A 23,448-nucleotide genomic window follows, 5' to 3' on the forward strand; every position below is an offset into this window, starting at 1 on the left:
AGGAGGAGGCAGGGATGAGTGAACTCACTCCAGGGGCTGTATGACTCCAAAAGTGTGGTGCCCTAGATTGGAGAGGGAAGAGAGAGCCAAGACAAATTTTACCTTTGTCCCAGTTTTGGCTCAGTCAGGCCCAGCTTACTATTTGTTTAACAAATATCCTTTTAGAGACCCCAGGAGACTAAGAAGTTCATTATTAGCCGGTTGCTCTGTGAATAGGGAGCTAAGAAGGCATTCCCTGCACCCCCCCCCCAAACTTCAACTCCCGTCTGAGACCCTGAGCTGCTGATTCACCCGCTAGATTACTTTCCAGCTATCTTCACCCCAGGCCACGGTAGAGACACCTTTCCCTTCCTCCCTCCCCCAGTTTTCCAGCTTCAGCTCTGAGAATAGTCATCCATACTACCATTTTCAGAAAGTTCATTTCAGTCATTTGCCCTGTAACTCCAATCATCCCTGTGATTTCCCTAACCAAAATACCACCATTCCCCTATGTGTTTTCTTTCCTTATTAGACTATAAATTCCTTGAGAGCAAGGGGTTTTGTTTTGTTTTGGGATTTTTTTTTTTGTATTTGTATCCCTGGAGGTTAATGTAGGGCCAGGCACATAGGAAATACTTAATATGTTTTTTCATTCATTCAGAGAAGGAGAAACTTGGCACCTTCCTTCCTTGTAGTGAATGAAAGCAACCCATACTCAGATGTCCCAGGCAAGGAAAATGCTGCTGGATTGAAGGCACAGTGCTCCAAGATGATCCAGTAATCATGGCATTGTTTTAGGTGAATGTTGGGAGTTAGTCATTTGAGCAAAAAGAGGAAACTACTTATTGTCACATTTTCCTGCTAGGGCAGGGAAGAAACTTGAGCCATTCTGGACAGACCCAAGATGCTCTCCAATTTTTTGGACAATACTTGTCCATCTTTCTGAGGGAGAGCTATCCTAGAATCTTAGAGCATTAAGAGAGCTTATAGATTATTTTGTTTTATAGGTGAAGACAGCAAGACTCAGAAAAATGGAGTCGTCTTAACAGCAAGTCCTACAACCACAGCTCCATTGACTGCTTAGTTACCCATAGAATTCTCAGACGTGACTTCTCCCTTCCTAAGGCCCTGGGATCAGCTTCATAAACAAAGGATAGTTTAGTATTTTAATCAGATACTTAAGATATAGAAGGGACCTTAGAAGCTATGGAGTCCATGAGAAAACCTCTTTCAGGGTCACAGCTAATAAGTGTCTGATGTGGGACTTGAACCCAGGACTTGCTGACTCCAAGCTTAGTGTTCTCTCCACTACCGTGCTACATGTGTCCTGCACTGATTGATTGTAAAGCGTGTCATGAATGAGTCTTGTGGGAGGTCAGCTGAATTATAATCCATTTCAACTACAATTTATTAAGCTAAACAGCTGATATGGCAGGTATCATTTTAAAAGCTGAGGACATGAAGATTAAAAAACAATTGAAACAAGGCTTGCCCTGAGGTAGAAGGATTGTAATGTAGAATATTGTATCTACTCGTAGTTATAATAGATGTGTTGGCTAGTTTTGCTGAACTGCTTTTTTTTTTTCTCCCTCCTTAAAATCTTATAAGGAATGGCTTTCTAGGCAGGAAAACGGGGAGAAATATATTTGGAAATAAAGTACAAACAAGGTTTCAATAAAAATAAGAATATTTTAACAAATGAAAGAGTCTCTGCCTCCAAAGAGCTTATATTCTTTTGGAAAAAATTATATGTACATAAAAAAATTAATTACAAAAAATATATACAAAGAAATTTCCAGAGGGTGAACACAGGTCTAAGATGAAGACCAGGGCTAATAAATTCTAGAGTCTGTGATTTCTCTGTCTCCCAGGAGGAGGACATAGGTCTGAGGTGAAAGCACAGATCTGATAAGCTCAAGGGCCTGTGCCTTCTCTGTCCCTCATGGCAGGATCAGGACTGGGCACAGAGCAGGCCCTTAAAAGATGCAGATTGGTCTAATTCAGATTACCAGGGCTGGCAAAGAGCGGGGTAATGCTGCCATCTTTCCACTCAATGAGTATCTCCCCATGCTGTAGGGATGAGGAAAGGGAGACAGGTAAATTGGGAGCTCCTGGGCCTCCCTGGCCTAGGGATAGCTCCCCCCTAGGTAGTAATGTGGCCCTTGGACCATTCTGGGAATAGTTCTCTAGGGCTGACAGAGCCTTCTTTTTCTTCTTCCTGCAGGTCAGGGAAGAGAACAAAGGAAATTGGTTATTCATCTCTGCCAGAGACTTCAACCCTCTCTGCTAATACATAGAAGCTATCATCTAATTCTACTCATTCTTTCTCATTTTACAGACAACGAAACTGAGTCCCGGAGCAATTAGATGGCTTGCCCAAGGTCACCTAACTAGTATATGGTAGAGCCAGGATTTGAATCCAGGGCCTCTGGTTCAAAATCTAGCACTCTTTCCATTGCTTCTCATTAGGGTGATGCATTCATCCTGACCTAGAGTGACAGAAATTCGTAAGAATTTAGTTTGGAGAAAACTGTGTGGTATAGTGGGTTGTGAAATTGGTTGTTCAGGCCTGGGTTAAAATCTAACTTCTGTGCCTGTACAGGCTTTGTGGCTTTGCGCAGTAGTAATAATAGGTAGCACTTATATAGTGCTTTAATATATAGAATGATATACATATATATATATATATATATATATATATATGTGTGTGTGTGTGTGTGTGTGTATATATATAACTTTACAAATATCTCATCCTCACAACAATCCTGGGAGGTAGAGGCTATTTTATACCCATTTTAAAGGATGAGGAAACTGAGGCTGAGAGAGGTTTAGTGACTTGTCAAAGGTCACCTAACTGGTAAATGAGTCAGTATTTTTATTTTTTATTTTTTTGATGAGGCAACTGGGGTTAAGTGACTTGCCCAGAGTTACACAGCTAGTAACTGTTATATGTCTGATGCCAGATTTGAACTCAGGTCCTCCTGACTCCAGGGCTGTTGCTCTATCCACTGCACCACCTAGCTGCCCCATGAGTCAGTATCTGAACTCAGATCTTCCTAGTTCTAGGCACAGCACTCTATCTTGTACCACTTAGTTCCCTGAGAAATTTGCCTAACCTTTCTAAGACTCAGTTTCTTTATCTATAAAATGGAGATGAAAATACCTGTAGCATCTACCTAGAAGGGTTGTTGAATACATAAAATTAGATGGTTCTGTGTAATGTGTCTTGTCAACCATAAGGTGTTATGTAAAAATTTTTTTGGTCATGGTTTTTCTGAGAGGTGGGCCGGCTGGGAGCAGCCTCCAGAAAAGAAGACCTTGGAGGGAGGGAGGGCCCCAAGCCATGTCTCCCTGTCCTTTCAGCGGTAGCTGAAACCCCACTGCTTTGGAAAGCCTCAAAGGCCGATTGCAGAAGAGCTCATCACTTCCATGGGAGCTGCTGTCTCTGCTTGGAACTACTTCCTGCCCTCCCAATGGCCATGAGCACTTGTGCACTTACTCCAAATGGCTATGAGCCGTCCAGTTCCTCCATGCTACCCTCCTCACTGATCATTCCTCCCTTCCTCAGAAACAGTGCCCTTTCCAGGCCTCACCCTCCTTAATGCCTGGTGTCTGGTGCCCCATGCCTTCAGGGTACTGCTCTCTGCTAGGGAATGCCTGACTAACATAATGCTGGAAGGGATTTTATCGATTATCTAGCCGAATCCCATCATTTCACTAATGAGGAAAGCAAGCCCCAGATGAATAAGATGACTTGCCCAGGATCACAAAGAATGTGTATGTTGGGTGAAGAAAGGTGCAAGCTGCATTGAAAACACTTACCTGTTATAACAGATATTGATGATGAGGATGGTGACTCCCAGGACAACAGCCAGTGGGCTCAGGACCATCATAGCTATCTTCCAGTTTGCCCCTGAAATTGGAAGTCTATTAACAAATGTTGGGGAAGAGTGGATGAAACCTTCCTGTCCCAGGGGTGACCCATGGCAAAAGTTCAAGGATGGCAAAATATTCCCTTGACTCCTTTAATCTTCTCTTGAAATGCCTTCTTCCCCTTTGTGGTAATCCAGAGCCCTCCTCTTGCCCTTCCACTGCCTTACAATCCCAGCATCACCAAAATTTACTGCCTCTGAGTTCTGATGGGATCATTTCCCTCATCCCATCAGTCCTTGCTCTCAACACTCACAATGAAATTGGAAGAGATATAAGAAACTTGTTTTAAGTTCACACAGTAATGATAAATAATGTGTCTGTCCTTTCAGGGCATTTGTAGTTGCTGGAAAGATAATGCCTTAATCCAACAGAATGAAGCTCTAATAGTGGAATTCTTGGGAACTGGACACATCAGTTGGAAAGAAGTTTGGGGACTGGGAGGAGGGATTTCTCAGTGCTCCACACATCAGTGCATCCTTTCATATAACCCCTTCACACCACATAGAGTGAAGCTTCCTCCCACACCAAGAAAGAGCAAACCAAGCCATTGACTACAGCAGTCTTCATCTATCAGAGTACAGAAAAGCATGGAGGATCATTGTTTGCCTTGCTGAACCTGGAATGTAGTTCTCATCCACCCACATGGGCCAGACCCCTCCTTTCAGGACCACCATCTACTCTCCTAGGACAAACCTTGATAAAAGGAAGCGTCACCTCTTTGCTAGTAGAGGTTTTGTCCTCTGAAGTCTGCAGTCATAAAGACTCCGAGGATCAGAGATTTAGATCTGGAAGGGACCTTGTTGTTGTTTTGGTTGGGTAGTCTTTCAGTCGTGTTCGAGTGATCCCACAGACCATACCGTCCATGGGGTTTTGGCAAAGGTACTGGAGTGCTTTGCCATTTCCTTCTCCAGTGGATTAAGGCAAACAGAAGTTAAGTGACTTGCCCAGGGTCACACAGCTAGTGTCTGAATTCAGGTCTTCCTGATTTCAAGAAGGGACCTTAGAGGTCATCTAGTCCAAATCCTTCATTTTGCAGATAAGGAAACAGGTACAGAAAGCTGAAAGGGACATTCTCATAATCACACCACACCTACTAGCACTTTTTCCAGGGAACCACTTTTCATTCTGGGCAGCTAGGTGTTTCAGTGGATAGAGAGCAGAATCATCTTTGTGAGTTTAAACCTGGTCTCAGACACTTACTAGCTGTGTGTCCCTGGGCAAGTCATTTATCCCTGTTTGCATCTGTTTCTTCATCTGTAAAATAAGCTAGAGAAAGAAACAGCAAACCACTCCAGTATCTTTACTGAGAAAACCCCAGATGGAGTCATGAAGACTCAGACATGACTGAAAAAACAACTGTAGGGGCAGCTAGGTGGTGCAGTGGATAGAGCACTGGTTCTGGAGTCAGGAAGGCCTGAGTTCAAATCCAGCCTTAGATACTTACTAGCTATGTGACTCTGGGCAAGTCACTTAACCTCTGTTCACTTCAGCTTCCTCATCTGTCAAATAGGAAAAATAATAACACCTACCTTCCAGGGTACTTATGAGGATATAATGAGATAATATTTGAAAGCATTTTGTAAACATAAATGCTATTATTATTATTTTATATGTATTGTATTCCCCTGGGAGAATGTAAATTCCTCAAGGGCAGGGACTGTTTAATTGTAGCCTCAGTAACTATCATAATACCTTGCACATAGTAGGTCTGGAGTGGGGAGCCTGCAGCCTCGAGGCTACATGTGGCCCTCTAGGTCCTTAGGTATGGCCCTTTGACTGAGTCCAAGTTTTACAGAACAAATCCTTTTATTAATGAGATTTGTTCTGTGAAGTTTGGATTCAGTCAAAAGGCCACACTTGAGGGCCTAGAGGGCCACATGTGGGCTCAAGCCTGCAGATTCCCCACCCCTGTGTAGGTACTTAATAAATGTTTGTTGAATGGAGTAGGATGGAAGTGTGAGCTAACACGTGGCCTGGGCTTATCCATACTTATGAGAAAGCTAATTTTTAGGATCGCAAAGATATGGCTGGGCGTCATGGCTATCCAAGGAGTGTGTGGAACTCATGAAATAGAAAGAAAGAAAGAAAGAAAGAAAGAAAGAAAGAAAGAAAGAAAGAAAGAAAGAAAGAAAGAAAGAAAGAAAGAAAGAAAGAAAGAAAGAAAGAGAAAGAAAGAGGAAGGAAGGAAAAGAAAGAAAAAGAAAGAGAAAGAGAGAGAGAGAGAGAAAGAAAGAAAGAGAGAGAGAGAAAGAAAAAGAAAGAGAAAGAAAGAAAGAAGGAAGGAAGGAAGGAAAGAAGGAAGGGCATTACATTGCACAGGATTACACTTTCCAGACCAAACAATTTAAATAAATGAAATCTAATAATAATGTATATCAGACACAGCCTTGACAGAGCCAAGAAGGGAGGTAGAAATGTTACTGGGGAGGGTGTGTTCTAAGGGACACTAGGAAGCTTGTGGGACTTAAAAGGGTTTTGGGCAGAGGGGGGTGGAGGGGAGAGTCCACACAGTGATGGCAATTATAGTTTTATTGTGAGTATGGCTATGCTTCCCAATGCACTCTTGTCAAGTGATAAATTAAGGTGACATGAAGACAAGGTGACTAGAAGACACAAAAGGGAGGATTAGAGCAAGAGTAACAAAGGAACCACAGTGGAGAGTTTTGAAGGTGAAAGAGACAAAGACAGAATGTCTCCTTAAGCCATAGCAATTGCTCCTGTCACTGTAGATGCTAAATTATCTTCCTGTTAGAATATAAACTCCTTGAGAGCAGAGATTATTTCATTCTTTGTATTTGTATCCCCAGTGCCTACTACAATGCCTGGCACGTAGTACAGGGCTTGTTGATTTATTTATGATTGTTGGGTCACATCCATGTGGGCACAACTGGCAGCCGTATGCCTCCCTCCTGGATTTGTGCTGGGGTGGGGGTGGAGGGCAGCAATGTGGATGCTGAGCAAAGCTTCAGATTAGCAAGGAGCAGCTGGGTACAGTGACAGGGAACTTGCAGTGGTCACTCATATGATAGGTCAGTGCCACACAGTCTGTCTGTAAAACCTGCACTGTTTCAATAGAGAGATCAGAAGTGCTCTGAGTCCATGAGTCACCCCAAGAGACTGGACCCTGATGCTCTAGGAGATTTTTATCTAAGGGGAGCTGCACGGGAGCAGATGGGAGGGGAAATGAGGTTCTGGACTTTTTGACTTGACTATCAGGCAGGATCATGGCCTGGAGGGAGACGCTTAAGCTGGTTGAATTAAGGTTGCCTACCTTATTCATTCCTCATTGATTCTGATTAATGTTTTATACAACAAGTTTTGTAAGTAAATCAATGAATCATAGTCAGTGAGGTATCAGATGGAATGAGACCACTGGATTATGGCTGAGCCAAGAATCCTGAGCCAAGGATAAATCTACACCCAGCCTTTAAACTAGGAAATGTTAGGGCCCACAAAAGAAGAGCTAAGGGGAAAGAGGCACCAGCTCTCTGAGAGTGTGGGCGTTGTCTCACAGTGTTGGGTGCTGTGCAGACATACAGTAGGTAAGAATGAATGTTTGATAGCATCTGGTCCTTACTACTAAATAAGTCTGATAATGTCTAAGGAGGCCCTAGCAGCTACATCTTTTTTTCTTTTTTGGGGGGAGGGGGGCTAGGCAAGTGACTTGCCCAGGGTCACACAGCTAGTTAAGGTCCTCCTGACTCCAGGGCCAGTGCTCTATCCACTGCGCCACCTAGCTGCCCCAGCTATATCTTTTAATTGCTAGCTGCTTGCTGCCTCCCTCATCCTCCATTGTAAGCCTTGAAGCTCCCCAAACAGCAGGGCATGAAGAGAACACTCTTATTTGCTTTACCCTAAGAAGTCACCACCTATTACCTGGTGGTGGCTCCCTGAATTATAGACCCTGAGTGCCAGGAGGAAATAATCTCTTGACAAAGAAAACATTTAAAAATTTAGCAAATGTCATATGCACATGTACAGAAAATCACATACCCAGACTTATGTAGATGCTTGCCTACCCTCTGTCATTTGGGGCTGGCAGCACAATGGTTCTGTTTGCTTTTATCTCTGTGATACTTACTGGTCTGTATGGGAATTTAATCTGAGTCTTCCATTTCGGGATCTCAGCACTATCTTCTCTAGTCACTGTGTACCAGCCCTCATACCCTGAATTCATGCTCTGGAAAGGAAGGAACACTACATGTCCCAGGGAAGGTTAGGATGCACCCCCAGTTAGACACACCCAGGATGCAATGATTCAGAAAGCAGTAAGTGTATCACGTAAAGGTCCCAAAGTCACACAAACTTCTTATGATCCAGGTTGTAGATGGGGCATGGAAACAGAAGTACTCACCTGTTTCTGCCACCAGGGCTCCTTCCACCCATGTTGGGGAAGGTGTGTGGGTGAGGTTGCTGGTGGGAGTGACATTTGCTGTTTGTACAGAGTCCCACAAAGACAGGTCCTCCTCATTTCGCTCCAGAGGAACAGTGGTTTCAGCTGGGGAAGGGGACAGGTATAAGTGGTGGAGATTGTCACTATACATATACATACATATATACATACATATATATAGTCACTATATATAAAGTACATATATATACATATACATACATATATACATACATATATATAGTCACTATATATAAAGTACATATATATACATATACATACTTTATATAATATATATATACTTTATACAGGCAGGTAGAATCACAGCTCAAAAACATTTCCTCAGGGGCAGCTAAGTGGCTCAGTGGATAGAGCTCCAGCCTCAGAGTCAGGAGGACCTGAGTTCAAATCTGGTCTCAGATACTTGACACTTACTAGCTGTGTGACTCTGGGCAAGTCACTTAACCCCAATTGCCTAAACAAAACAAAAATAAAATCAAAAATACCTGCTGCAGGGAGTTTTAGGTCTCCTTTGGGGCTCTGTTCTTCTCCCACCCCCAGTCTCCTCAGTCTCATTTTCCTATCCTTTTTATTTTGGAGATCTCCCCAGCTCCCCTGAATTCAAAGATCACTTCTACGCAAATATCTACATATCCATTCCTGCTCTCTTACCTGACCTCCAGCCCTGATTCTGCAGCTGCCTACTGAACTTGAGTGTCCCACTAAGACTTCAAATGTCTACGGTTTTTTATTAAGCCTTAATCACTGAAAGGGTGCTGCCTCAGTCAAACTGAGACCTGTTAAAGATGTTAGCTTGAAAAGACCAAGGGGCCCCGCTGCATTCTGGGCCATCTCCAATTGTCCTGATCCATATCTGGCCACTGGACCCAGAGGGCCCCAGAGGAGAGAGTGAGGCTGATGACTTTGCACAGCCTTCCTTCATTTAAATCCAATTCACTTCCATGTCGTGGTATCGCCTCCCTGATGTCATGGTCCTCTTCGAGAACAAAGGACAAACAGCAAGCAACCTCTGGTGAGCAAATGTCTATATATCCATTCCTAGTGTCTTACCTGAGCTCCAGCCCTGATTCTGAAGCTGCCTGCTGAACCTCTTGGGTGTCCCACCAGGACCTCAAATTCAACATGTCCAAGATTGAACTTAACCTCTTCACTCTCCCAAATGAAAAAAGAAAACTGCCCCTCCTCCCAGCTTCCATAATTCTACTACTGATACTACTCCCTTGGCATGCACTTCATCCTTAGTCTTCACTGACTTCCTCTTCCCATCCAGTCAGATTCCAGGTCCATTCAATCCTACTTCCATCTTGTACAGGTCCCCTTCTGTCTCCTCACTTATCCTTACTTACTGCTTTTTGACTGGATTATTGTAAAAGCTTCTGATAACTATTCTTTCTGTCTCCAGTCTCTCCTTTCTAATCCATCCTTCACAACGCTGCTAACAATCCTCTTCCTAAGGCATAGGTATGACCATGTTAATTCCCTGCCCCAAAATCTTCATTGGCTCTCTCTTATCTATAGGCTAAAATGCAAGCTCACTAACCTGCCATTTAAGGCCTTCTATAATCTGGCTAAGGCTACAAATTGCCATGAATTGCTTCTCCACATCAGTGAAGAGAGTTTCTACTCCAGAAGTCCCCTACACTGATTAAGCCATAGATCTGAACTGTCAAAAAAGAGCTAGGCCATGGGAATGCAGTGATGAACAACACCATTCCATTCTACTCTTGCACCGTCAGAGGTCAGCTACAATGTCTAGAGAAGAATTTCTCCCTTCCAGAATTAGCCCGACCCCTGTCCCCAAAAGGCTAGGGTGTCTCTGAAGGGTCCCCTCTCCAAGAGAAAATCCTGTTCCAAAGATGGCTTGCCAGCACCACTGCTTTTTTTGTTCCCAGGTTGCCTGGGAATTTTGCTGCCGCCACTTCCTGGAATGCTCTTTCCTCTGACCTCTGTCTCTTAGTTTCCTTCAAGACAAAGCTCAAAAGCAACCGTCTGCAGGAGACCTTTCTCAGTCCTATGAGATGCTAGCACTTTCCCTCTGAGATCACCTTCCTTCTATTTTGTCTATGTAGTACGGACCTAATTATTTGCATGTTGTCTCCTGAATCATAATGGAAGCACTTTGAGGCTAGGTACTGTGTTTTTGCCTTTCATTGTATCCCCAACACTTAGCATTGTGTCTGGCACATAGTAAACAAATACTTTTTGATTGACTGAATGTACTGAAGCACTTTTTCTTTTCATGCAGGAAGTGGGGTGAGTGGGGTGTGCTGTACCCTCTGTACTGCTCATCCCCAGGCTGCCAGGACCCCACATGTTCCAGAGAAGTTGTACCTTTCCCCAGACTCTATCCCTACCTGCTCCTTATCCCAGAACTGACCCACTGGGGACCTAGAGTTTCCCTCCCTACTACTGGGCTGAGGTTCATGAGGCCTACCACCTCCCACCATGTCAGTGCCCTGGGGCAAATCTCCAGTTCTCCACTCTTGCATAGGAGAAGAAAAATGGAGAAAGGGAGAGAAAGATGAGGTGGGAGAGAGGAGAAGGCATGGACTTTTAATGGTGAATGGGAGGCCCCCCCAAAGCCATAGGTATGTGGAGAGAAGCTGGTACCCCAATATGGCCTTGGTTACCTGCACTCTCCTACTCCAGACATGGCTAAGAGCGAGTTTCTTCAGTGAGGTCATTTTATGGCTGGTAGAACTGAGATTTCAGTTTGCTCCCAGACCACAGAGCCTCCTGACTCTTGTGGATTCTATCACCTAAACCAATCTGTATGACTGTTTTACTTTCTTACTTTGATTAATTATCATTCCCTATTCATGATTGCCTTTTGGATGCTAAGGGTTTTGTGGAAGGGAAGCTAAACTGGCTGAAATTAAGCTAACTGTTATTCTCCAGGTCTGGGGCAGGACTATTTCCCTCCCACATCCCAGAGTGACCTGGGAAAGTGGCTTTTATGCTGAACGCCTCAAAAAGAGGGATTCATTTGCATGCCCTCTATGCTGCAAATATCTGATGATATTTTATTTTTTATTTTGATGTAATTCTAGCACAACACCCCTCTTGAAAATAGGGGAGGGAAGTAATGATTGCCCATTCATGGCTATCCTCCAACTCTCCACAAAGTAGAAGTGGGGTATAGGACATTCCAGATCTAGCTATATATGCATTCTACATGCAAATCACAAAATGCGATCTACAGGCTTATATTGAACAGTCCATCTATTAAACCTATATCATTTAGTCTGTGAGCTAGGTGATATTATTACCCCCATTTTATAGATGAAGAAACTGAGGCTCAGAGAGGTTATGTGACTTGCCTAGGGTCACATAGCTTGTAAGTTTCAAAGGCAGGATTTGAACTCAGGTCTTCCTGACTGCAGGTCTAGTGCTCTATCCATTCTGCCATCTAATGACGAAAAGAAAAACTTCATGATTTGTTGTTATTTGTCCTTCATTCTTGACAGGGAGGTGATGCCATGACATGCAAGCTAATTGGATTTAAGGGAGGGCTGTGCAAAGTCACCAGAGTCACTTTCTCTTCCAGAACCATCTGGGTCCAGTGGCCAGATACCTATCAGGATGACTGGAGATGGCCCTAGATGCAGTGGAAGACCTTAGCCTTTTAAAGTTAGGGTTCTTAGCAGGTCTTAGTTTGACTGAGGCAAAGCCCATTCAGTAATTAAGACTAGGTATTGTAATTTTCATGACAAGAAGTTTGGCCCTGGAAAAGAAGAGAATGGGGGAGCTAGGTTGCATGTTCCGTCAGTCTCAGATTATAGATGAAATCGTTTTTGCTGAGCTGTTTTTTTTTTCTTATCCTTTGTTACAAGGGATAACTTCAGGTACAGAAGAGAGGGGGAATACATTTGGAAAGGAATCACAGAATTTGAGAGTTGGAAGGGACATAAAAGCAAAACATATCAATTTTTAAAAAGTGTTCTTCATTTCAGAGATAACCACATTTAAATGAGGAACTCTGAAACAGCAAAATGCCCCAAGACACAGAGAAATGAAGCTTTAGAATTTCAAAGCACAGTAACAGCTGGTTGGAGGTTTATTTGAGAGCAGGGAAGGTTTCCTAGTGGCCTTCAGATCACACAGTATAATCAGCTGCCCTGGTCCCCTTGTGCAGAGAGCCAGACCTATTCCCCATAATCTAATAATTTTTTACTTCTATAGAATGCTCTCTGTGAGGTACATCGTGTAAGTATTTTTATTCTTATTTTACAGATGAAGTAGCTAAGGCTCCAAGCAATGAATCCATATGCTCAAGGTCATTTGGATGATGAGGGACTGAGACTAGTTAGTATGTCTAGAATTCTCTCTGTCCTCATAGCTTGACTGTCCTGGCTTCCTTCAAATCCCAAAGAAAATCCCCCATCTACACGAAGCCTTTCTCAATCCCCCTTAATTTCAGTGTCTTTCTTCTGTTGCTTCTCTCCTATGCCTCCTGCAGAAATCTCATTTGTACATGGTTGTTTATATGTCCTCTCCTCCATTAGATTGTGACGGTCCTTGAGAGCAGGGACTGTCTTTTGCCTTTCTTTGTATTCCCAGCACTTAGCAACATGCCTGACACATAGTAAATTCCTGTTGACTCGACTCAAACCAGATCTCTTAACTCCCAGATGGAGGCATGTGCTTTCCACTTCACCACCCTTCCACAAGAACATGCCCATTAGGTGGGTCTTACCACAGCTCTCACCTCTGTGTCTGATTGGCTCCTTCTCAGGACTCTTGTCTGTGCCCCTTGGCCCAGGGGTACCAGAGCAGACATTGGCCATTCCAGGCACTGTCTTCCAACGACTGAACTTGTCCTTCCGACGAAGAACAAAGATTTCCTGGGCATTCAGCTTTCCGTGGAGGTGGAGACCAAGGCCCTGCAAGCTCAAGTGACCCTTACGGGAGCAACCCCAGGTCTGGTGGAGTTGGCCCCCACAGTGGCTCAATTGGGCCACAGCAAATTCCTGGGCCTCACCTATGGCGAGGCACCCAGGGACATGCAGGCTGAAAAGGGCTCGGTTGACTGGGTCCCAGCCCCATTGCTGGGGTCCAGCATCAGGGTGGCAAGTGACCAGTGAGATCTGCTCCCCACCCTGGGGGTCCACCTGCAGGCATGCATCCAGCCCAGGATTGTGGATCAGAAAGGCCTCAGCCCAGGAACCTGCAGAGCAAGAGGAGAAAAAAATATGGGAGACCTATTACTATTTGGTAAGAAAGAGAGACCTAAAATGTGACTGGGGATGGGGGCATGAATAAACAGATAGATGGACTGATAGGTAGATGGTTAGAGGACTGATGACCTGAGGTCTCAGTGTGTCCCTGTAAAGTTCAAGGTCCAGTTCAAGTCCCACTTCCTCCCTGACCACCCCATCCAGCCCATAATGACTTATTTTTCCTTCTCGGACCTCCTTAAAAATCCATTTAGCACCTGACCATTGATACCAGTTTCCTTGTCTAGATCACATGCATATTCAGGAAAGGGACCCTATCTTGTTCATCTTTGTGTGACCCAACACCCAGAGCACAGGGCTCTTGATTCCATGAGTGGTTGTTGATAATGATATCCATTATGATCTAGACAGCTTAGTGGTGCAATGAATAGAGTGTAGGACCTGGAATTAGGAAAACCTGAGTTCAGATCCTGTCCTTACATACTTATTAGCGTGTGACTCTGGGCAAGTCACTTAACTTCTGGCTTTCTGAGTTTCCTCACCTGTCAAAGGGAGATAATAAAAGTATCTACCTGCCAGCATTATTATGATGAGAAAATAATATTTGTAAAGTGTTTTGCAAACTTTAAAGCATCGTATAAATGCCAACTACTTCTTCTTCTTCCTCCTCCTCTCCCTCTTCTTCCTCCTCCTCCTCCTTCTTCTCAAACATAGAGGGGCACAGGCATATTATCCACTACATACCCACAGAGGCACTCATTAGTCCAAATTCACCTCTCCCTCTTCCCTAACATCCCTCTGGTCCCCTCACTGTCTCCTACATAGATATCATACCTACTTCCAATACCTTGGCTTTCTCTATAATGGCCTCTCTGCTCTTCTCAAGCTTTCCAAAGCCTATCTGTCCTTTAAGAGCCAGCTGCAGAAAGGAAGCCCTTTCTTCCTGTTCCACTCCACACTGATCTCTTTCTCCTCTGTCCTCCTCCAACACCCACTGTCCAATGTTTCTAGTTTCCCCCCTTGCTTGTGTACTATTCCGATGGCAAAGGCCAGAATGTCTCCCCCTCCTGAGGTCTCTTTTTCAAATAAAAACATACAGGGCTCTTTGCACATAGATACACACACACACACACACACACACACACATGAGGTTGGATATATTTTATGTTAGCACCTGTGCTCAGACACACACTCAGACACAAATACATATATTTTGTTCCTTGCACACCATACGCCATTTCCTCTCTGTGCTGCACTGGCTGTGCCCATGCTTGGAATCCCTGGTTTGTCACCTTCACATATTAGAATCCCTGGTTTTCTTTCAGATTCATCTCAAATGCCACCTTCTCCATGGGGCCATTCCTGGTCCGACCATCTCCCTCTCCTGGCCAGGTTATCTTTCATTTATTCTGTATGGGTGTGCCTATTCATTTTCTTGTTGTCTCCTCCATTTGAATGTAGGCTTCTTGAGGGAAGAGACTGATTTCACATTTCTTTGAATCCCTAGTACCATAGTGTCTGGTTGTAAGGGAAACTGAGGAGGATAGATAGTCCCCAGTCCCCTGTGTAACTGCCTCATGACCTGACATAAAGATAAATGGGAGTTACCATGCATGGCTGGAGCTGACCATGGAGATGAAACAGTAAATAACCAACAAGCTACGTTACCTGGGAAAGCAATTTATCTCAGGGAACATTTTTCTTGAGAAAGGTGTGTAACTGTCCAAGGAATTGATCACTCCTTGGAGATTTACACAACAAACAGGTATTTGGGGCTCTGATCAAGCCCCAACTTTTGTTAGAGATGTGTGAGTGCCTGGACATGAGGGCTCACCAAGGAGACATACACAAAACAAAATGCTAAGATTCTCTTTCCCTGATTTACATAATTATAAAAGGGGTCATTTGAAAGGGAGATTTTGGAGTCCTTTGATGCAGAGATAGGGACACCGACTTGCGTGCACGGTCTCCGTTGTGTCCATGGCCTCCCTGACCAGATCCATTGGGCCATCTCCAGTCTCCCCAGTTCTATGGGTATTTGAGCTCGCCTGGTCAGTGAGTGTGTATCCTTTCTTTTCTTATTCCCTCTTTCCTCAATGTTGATTATTACTTATTGCATTGAATGTTATTCCTATCTTTATTGCTTGTATGGTTTTTAATCATTATTAATCATTGTAAATAAATGTGATTATCTGTGAAGTTTATCCTGAGTACGTGTCATTATATCTTGAGATCCGAACCACAACTGAACCTGCGCAATAAGTAATCCTTTCGATTACACTGGTTCATATGGTAAGTATTTATTAAAAGCTTGTTGATCGATCGATCAGCATGTATACCATAGGCACAAGCACACAATTGCAAGGCATGACAGAGATATGCACACACTCACAGGGCTTGTGAGCCTTACTTTTCAGGAGAGAGACCATAAAAGGAAACCCCAGAGCTCTCCAGTTTAAGTGAGGGGAGGAGGTTGAAATCAGAGGGGACACGTAGGGTCCTGCCAGCTCTATAGTTAAAAATAGGTCAGTTCCCTGAGGACAGAGAGGAGCCTGGGGATGCGATATGAGGGCCAGGGATGGGGAGCGAGTGTCTGGACAATAGCAGGAAAGAGAGCAGCTTTAGTTTCCATTGGATTTTCCCTCTCCTGCTGATCCCCAAGCGGAAATCTTGTTCAGAATGGTTTGTGCAGCTGTTTTCTTGGGGGGACAGTTTTAACATTTCCTTCAGACTCCTTGGACTGTGTGTGTGTGTGTGTGTGTGTGTGTGTGTGTGTGTGTGTGTGTGTGCGCGCGCGCGCGCGCATGCGAGTCTAGTGGGTGAAGTGGAGGAGAGAGCAGATGTGTACATGAACAAGTATATTCGTGGCCATATAGTATATGGGATTGTGTGTATTTGTGTGTATATGGGTGCGTATGTGCTCTGTGCTGAGTCCATATGACTGTCTACCTCTATGTGTGTACACATATGCATGTTTGGATGTGGGTAGCTGCATGTATCCTGTGGGTGTGTTATAATTAATCTAGAGTCTGTTTCTGGAAGTGTCTAATGGAAAAAAAAAACTTGTAGAATCTCCAATGTGAGATTAGTTGAGGCTTAGGCAACTGGGTGGCACAATGGGTAAACTGGTAGACCTGTAGTGAAGAAGACCTGAGTTCTGCCTGCCCTTCAACACATACTAACTGTGTGACCTTAGGCAAGTCACTTAACCTCTGTCTGCCTCAGTTTCCTCATCTGAAAAATGGACACGATAATAGCACCTACCTCCAAGGGTTGTCTGGGAGAATCAAATGAGACAACATAAGTAAAACACTTTTGTAATTTTAAAGCACTACATAAATGCTAGCAATTATTACTTTTTCTAGCTTATTGGAATGCAAGATCCTTAAGGGTAAATACTGTCCTTTTTTTGTTTGTATCTCCAACACTCACTATAGTGCCTGGCATATAATAAGCACTTAATAAATGTTTCATCTATTTATTTAAGCTGAGGTTGGCAGGTAGAGGCTACAATTCAGAATCTCCATTCTGTTCTTCCTTCCCAGGTCTTGGGTTGGGGGTTTCCTCTGTGAATGCCCTCTCTCCCAATCCCCATGCATACATTTGCTCCCTACCCCCCAAAAGCAGAGACCTGGGTTCTCTGACCAATGCTGGCACTGACCCATTTTGGGTAGAGAGACAGGTAAAAGAGTGGCTGGACAGGAAAGAGTATAGGTGCAAGAGACCTTGTAGAGGGAGAATGGACAGGATTTGATGATGTCCCTACAATCTTGGCTCATGGCTTCAGCCAAAGGTTGAATCAGTGGGCAGTGGAGATTTCTGGTTAGTGCTGTGACTTCTGTCAGCACTTGATATAGCTCAGTTTTCTTTGTTATGAGGGAGGGATTTGATCGGAGTGGGAAGGAGTAGAGGAAAGGGAAATATATTGTGGAAAAAGACTGAAAAAAATACATCAATAATTTTTTTCTAAAAGAAATCTCTGCCCCTCCCACTCACACTGACCTGATAGAATAAAGAATCTGTTAAATAGTAAATCAAAGAGATGATTAACTCAGGAGCTGAGCAGGACAGTGACTAGCAAAGACAAGAAAGAGGGAATGGGGTAAGTCATTAAATCATAGATTAGAGCAGGAAGGGACCTTAGAGGTAGGTCGTCTAGTCTGACTGCTTCATTTCACAGATGAAGAAACTGAGGCCCAGGGACATTAAATTACGTGCCCAACTTCCACAGGTTAAAAGTAGCAGAGCCTGAATTTAAACTGGGTCATCTCACCCCTGATTTAGAGATCTTCCTCCTGGCCCATACTGACAGTTGGTGATTGAGAAACAAGAGAGTTCTCTGGGCCAAAATCTGGGTCTAGGACCTCAAACTAGGAGATTTTTTTTCTCCTAGGTCCTGTGGGGTAAGACTCTGGAATAGTTGGATCCATATCAGGAAAGGGGCTGGGGGGAAGGTGGTGAAGTAGGCATAGAATTGATCAGTCTTCAGAGGCCTAACAGAGGCCAGGCCGGTACCCAGCTCATTAGACCACACTGATGGAAGGGGAAGCTAAGCTGGGCACTGCCCTCAAGTCATAAGGCCATAGGGCCCAAGAATTCTGGGCCCAGGCTTCTTGGCCTGAAGGAGTACTCATTGAACTGCCCATAGAATCCCCAGACCATTCTGCAAAATAGGAAAGTGAGGGCTAGCCGTCTGGGCACATTTCTCAGGAAGCCAGGCAAAGGTCCAGGGACACACAAGCTCTGGTTGTTTTCTCCCAGAATGATAGGCCTCTCAGGTCAGGACCTCCCTCCATTTCCTGCCCTATTCTTCCCAAGTTGTTCCTTCAGATTTTCCCCCATACCCATCCTCAGACTTCTGTGGGTATCACCCTACTACCACAAAAGATCCTCCTCTTCAATGACCTTGAGAGTTTAGACACCAGACACTCCTCTTTTTCCTTCCCCTCAAGCTGTGCCAGTCCCTCCCCCATCCCAAACAGTAAAGGGAACTGTCATGTTCTCAGAGACTCCTAGGGGTCTTTCTCTAGTATTCCCTTCTTATCCCCCATCCCCATGTTCTCTCCATTCCAAGGGAAGAGACCAAACTCACCTAAGAACCAGAGGAGGAATCGCACCCAGGTCATCTGGGGTACAGGCCACTCCATCGAACTGACGAGGGGCGGGGAGATCGGGTGGGGGAAAACGCCCCCCTCTCCAGGTGCTCCCCTCCCACTCTGGTTAAGGCCTGAGGTGGGAGGGGAGGCCAGGGAACCTGAGAGTCAGGGATCTGGGGTTGTAGCTGGTTGAACCAGTTCAGAAACTGTGACAGGAGAGGGAGGAGAGGGAAATGTTTAAGGAGGGGGCTAGAGCAGGGAGGATGCCTGGGGGACCGGATAGGGGAGGAGTCAGAGAACAGTGAGAGCCAGAGAGGAAAAGAACAGAGGGAACAGGGAAGAAGAGGAAGAAGAAGGAAGATGAGCAGGATAAGGAAGCCAAGGAGGATGAGTGAGAAGGGAAAGAAAAGAAAGTAGAGAGGAGGGGAAGAGGAAGAAGAAGAGAAAAAGGGAAAAAGAAGAAAAGGAAAGAGAGGAGAAGGGGGAAAGGAGGTAGAGAAAGAAAAGGAGGGAGGAAGGAAGAAGAGAGGAAGAGAAAAGCAGAAAGGATAAAGAGAAGGAGAAAAGGAGGTGGAGAAAGAAAAGGAGGAATAGAGGAAGAAGGAGGGAAGAGAAAGAGATTAAAGGATAAAGGAAAGGTGCTCTAGCATTCTGTCTCTTAATTCTTTAATGATTTTATTTCAGATGTTTCAAACGGACCCCTCCTTCACAATGCTCCTGTCATTAGGATGCATATCTCCTCTTCCTCATTCAAAGCCCTATTAGAATGCTGAGAAAACTGAGGCTTAGGAAGGGGTATGACCTGCCAATACCAGATTGTAGTAGGTGGCAACCCCCAGTGTCTGGGACTGGAGACAGCTAATCTCTTGCCCCTCCTTATCTCTGCCTTTCTCTTTCTCCAGAGTCACTCTTCTCACCCTCAATGCCCCTATGCCTTGCTTTTATTATCATTATGTAGTAGAAATAGTCTTGGACTAGAGATGACAGATAGAAAGGAAGCAGTGTAGTATATTCAGAAGATCACTGTCCCTGGAGTGAGAGAATCTGGGTTCCAATCCTGCCTCTGATGCTGTGTGTGATGTTGGGCAAATAAACCCTCTGGACCTCAGTTTCCTCATCTGTAAAATATGAATGGTTGAGCTAGATAGGTCCCCTTTAGCTCTAAATCTATAACCTAATGAAAAAAAATTACAAGGAAGCAGATTTCAGCTTACCATAAGGAAAAACTGTTCAACAATGGAATGGGCCTGGCATGGGAGTGGGAAGGAAGTGAGTTCACTGAATTGGAGACCTTCCAGTGAAAGCTAGATGAGCCACTTGTCTGGATGGTCAGAGGCTCTTAGAAGGAGGATGTCCACTCTGCATCTACTATTCTCCCTGGTTTCAACTCTACGGAACAAGATGCCTGGTCCAGGCTAAGCTCATCACCTCTAATCTCATCCCCTAACTGCTGCTAACCCAAGTCTTGACTGACACCAATTCTCGCAGAGCCTCCTCTCCCCTCTCTCCTCAGATTGGAAGGTGGAGAGCTAAACTCCTCCCAATGCCATCCTTTATAGAGGACTTTGACTCAGTCTACCCCACATCTTCTTCTCTGCTTGGTTTCAGCTCCAACAAACAAGGGGTATCCCAGGCCAAGTACCTCTGGTCTCCCCATCCCTTCCTCCTACTCCCCCTTCTTTTCGCCTCCTTTTGTGTCTCCTCACATTAGATTGTGAGCTCCTTGGGGATAGGGAATGTCTTTATTAATTGTATTTCCAGTGCTTAGCATAGTGCTGGGCACATAGTAGGGGCTTAATAAATTTGTATTGGGATTATTGGATTGGATTAGGATTTATGTTGCAGGTAGGGATTGGAATAGATTGTCTCTAAGGTCCTTCCAAACTCATAGATACTATAAGTCCAGGATTCAAAGGACCTGGGGTTGAGTCCTTACTACTACTTACTAACTATGTAACTTCAGGGAAATCACCGCAGCTCTCTGACTTTCCATTTCCTTATTTATAAAATAGAGGTGATAATATCTCATACAACCTACCTCATTGGTTGGTTGGGAGGAAAGAGCCTCATAAATTTGAAAGAGCTTTAGAAGTGTGATTTGCTGTAATTACTAGGCTAGAAGCTCTGTGAGGGCAGGAATCACAATTTATTTCAGTCTGCCAATCAATAAGCATTTAATGAGTAGGAACTCCTACTATGTGCCAGCCACTTTACTAAGTTCCAAATACAAAGAAAGGCAAAAGACAGATTCTGTTCCCAAGGAGCTCACAGTCTAATGGGGGAGACAGCAGCAAACAACCATGTATGAAGAAGCTACATGCAGGATAAATTGGAGATGATCAACAAAGCAAAGGTACTAGAATTAAGGAGGACAGGGAAAGGCTTCTTACAGAAGGTAGGATTTTAGATAGGACTTGGAGGAGGCCAGGGAAGCTGGGAGGCAGAGGTGAGGAGGAAGAGCAGTCCAGGAATGTGGGACCATGAAGGGAAATGCATAGTCAGGAGGGAGAGAGTGTCATGCAAGGAGCAGTCAGGAGGTCACTGTCACTAGATCACAGGGTATGTAGGGGGAAGTAAGGTATAAGAAGGCTGGAAAGGTAAGAGAGGGCCAGAATATGAAAGGCTTTGAATGCCAGACAGGGGATTTTGTATTTGATCCTGGAGGTGACAGGGAAACACTGGAGTTTATGGAATGGGGGAGAGGACGACATGGTCAGACTTTAGGAAGATTAATTTGACAGCTGAGCGAAGGCTAGACTAGAGTAGGGAGGCTCTTCAGGCAGCCGGCTATTGAAATAATCCAGGTGTGAGGAGATGAGGGCCGGCACCAGAGTGGTAGCATTGTCAGAGGAGAGAAGACGACATATCTGAGAGATGCAACAAAAGTAAAATTGACAGGACTTGGCAACATATTGGATAGAGGAGGTGAGAGAGAGTGAAAAACCAAAGATAATACCTAAGTTGCAAGCCTGGGTGACCAAGACAATGGTGATGCCCTCGAAAATAATAGTTTGGGGCAGTTAGGTGGTGCAGTGGATAGAGCACTGGTCCTAGAATCAAGAGGACCTGAGTTCAAAATCTGGCCTCAGACATTTACTAGCTGTGTGACCCTGGGCAAGTCATTTAACCCTGATTGCCAAAAAAAAGTAATAGGGAAATTTGGAAGGGGAGAGGATTTTGTGGAAAAGATAATGAGCTCAGTTTTGGACATAATGAATTTAAGAGGTCTACTGGACATGGAGTTTGAGATGTTCAATAGACAGAGATGCAAGTTTGGAGTTAAGAGTGGTTAGGACTGCATAAGTAAATCTCAGAAACATCAACATAGAGATGATAATTAAATCCACTGGGGGCTGATGAGATCATCAAGTGAAAAAATATAGAGATTGTTGTTATTCATCCTTCGTTCTTGAAGAGGACCATATCACCCTCCTGATATAATTGGAAATAATGTAGAGAGAGAAGAGAAAAAGGCCCAGGACAGTCCTGTGGGACACTAGCGGTCACCAGGTATGAGTGATCAGATTAATATCTAGCAAAGGAGAGGAGAAGAGCAGTTAGATAGGTAGGAGGAGAATCAGGCTAGGGTAGGGTCAAGGAAATCTAAAGAAAAGAGGCTATCAAGGAGAAGAGGGTGATGGGAAGTGTCAAAAAGGCTGCAAAGAGGCAAAGAAGGATGAGGACTGAAAAAAGTCCACTTGATCTGGCAGTGAAAAGATCCTTGGTAACTTTGGAAAGAGAATTTTCTGTTGAATGACATGGCTGGAATCCAGACTGAGTAAGAAGAAAGCCAGCAGAATGGAGGCAACTATCGTAGATGGATTTCTGGAGAAGTTTAGCTAACGATAGGGAGAAGAGAAATGAAATGCTAGCTAGTGGAAATGGATGTGCCAAGTGAGGGTTTTTGAGGATGGGGGAGACACGGGCATCTTTGTAGGCAATAGAGAAGCAGCCAGTGGACATGGAGCGATTGAATATTAGTGAGACGGTTATGGGTGATGGAGGGGGCAATCTGCTGGAGAAGATGGGATAGAATGGGATCACTTGTACTTGGAGAAGGATTTGCCTTGGGAAGGAGAAGGGCCACATCTTCATGCAAAACAGGGTTGATGGAGGAAATAGTGGCAGAAGGCATGCATTTTAGAACTGTTTTTTGAATGTATGCATGTATGAATGTATAAACAAACAAATAGATGCGCTATATGCTCCTATATTCTGTCTACTAGACAGCTAATTCGTCTAAACATCTTATGTAGGTTTCAATTCTCTAACACGGGCTCTTTTTTTTTTTAAGGCAATTGGGGTTAAGTGACTTGTCCAGGGTCACACAGCTAGTAAGTGTCAAGTGTTTGGTCTGAGGCTGGATTTGAATTCAGATCCTCCTGACTTCAGGGCCAGTGCTCTATTCACTGCACCACCTAGCTGCCCCTACACAGGCTTTTCTACCCCTTGGCCTCCCCTCATAGTGTCTAGCCCAGGGTCCTCCCCTCAGTTGGCCATCAGGAAATATTTGTTGATTAAGATGTATTCTCTGGTGGCTCCAAGGGTTGGGATATCAATGCTATGTCTCTCTAGCACCACCTGGTGGTCTGCTGCCAGGATGTTTCTGTTGGTTCAATTATAGGCAAACCTATTGGAAAATCATAACTAGAAGGGACCCGAGAGGTCAAGCAGTGTCTTAATTTTACAAACGAAGGAATGGAAGCTTAGAGAGATTGAGTGGCTTGCCTAACTAGAGTCACATAGATAAGAAGCAGAGTGGGGATTTGAACCCAGGGTTTCTGACTTTTAACCACTTCAAGACTCCAATTTCAACCCTTTGCACTACCTATATATCACACTCTCTAGATTT

At 44.4% G+C, this 23,448-nt stretch overlaps 1 protein-coding gene across 1 annotated transcript; it reads right to left on the reverse strand.

Moving 5' to 3' along the window:
* Positions 1 to 1,359: 1,359 nt before the first annotated feature.
* Positions 1,360 to 18,833, reverse strand: LOC110194531 (uncharacterized). Its single transcript, XM_020966912.2, has 5 exons — positions 18,593 to 18,833; positions 13,032 to 13,490; positions 8,267 to 8,410; positions 3,802 to 3,892; positions 1,360 to 2,197 (listed from the first exon to the last, which is right to left on the reverse strand). Exons 1-5 carry the CDS (start codon positions 18,645 to 18,647, stop codon positions 1,975 to 1,977), a joined length of 972 nt encoding a protein of 323 aa, XP_020822571.1. The 5' UTR covers positions 18,648 to 18,833; the 3' UTR covers positions 1,360 to 1,974.
* Positions 18,834 to 23,448: the final 4,615 nt, after the last annotated feature.

The sequence above is a fragment of the Phascolarctos cinereus genome, unplaced genomic scaffold (genome assembly GCF_003287225.1).
Source record: "Phascolarctos cinereus isolate Bilbo 61053 unplaced genomic scaffold, phaCin_HiC Scaffold_4;HRSCAF=312, whole genome shotgun sequence".
Lineage (NCBI taxonomy): Eukaryota > Metazoa > Chordata > Mammalia > Diprotodontia > Phascolarctidae > Phascolarctos > Phascolarctos cinereus.

Coding starts and splice junctions, on each gene's coding strand:
- LOC110194531 (XM_020966912.2), bottom strand. CDS start 18,647: ATGGAGTGGCCTGTACCCCAGATGACCTGGGTGCGATTCCTCCTCTGG. Junction 13,491..18,592: donor ATTCCTCCTCTGGTTCTTAG/GTGAGTTTGGTC, acceptor CTTGCTCTGCAG/GTTCCTGGGCTGAGGCCTTT. Junction 8,411..13,031: donor GGAGCCAATCAGACACAGAG/GTGAGAGCTGTG, acceptor CCCCTTCCCCAG/CTGAAACCACTGTTCCTCTG.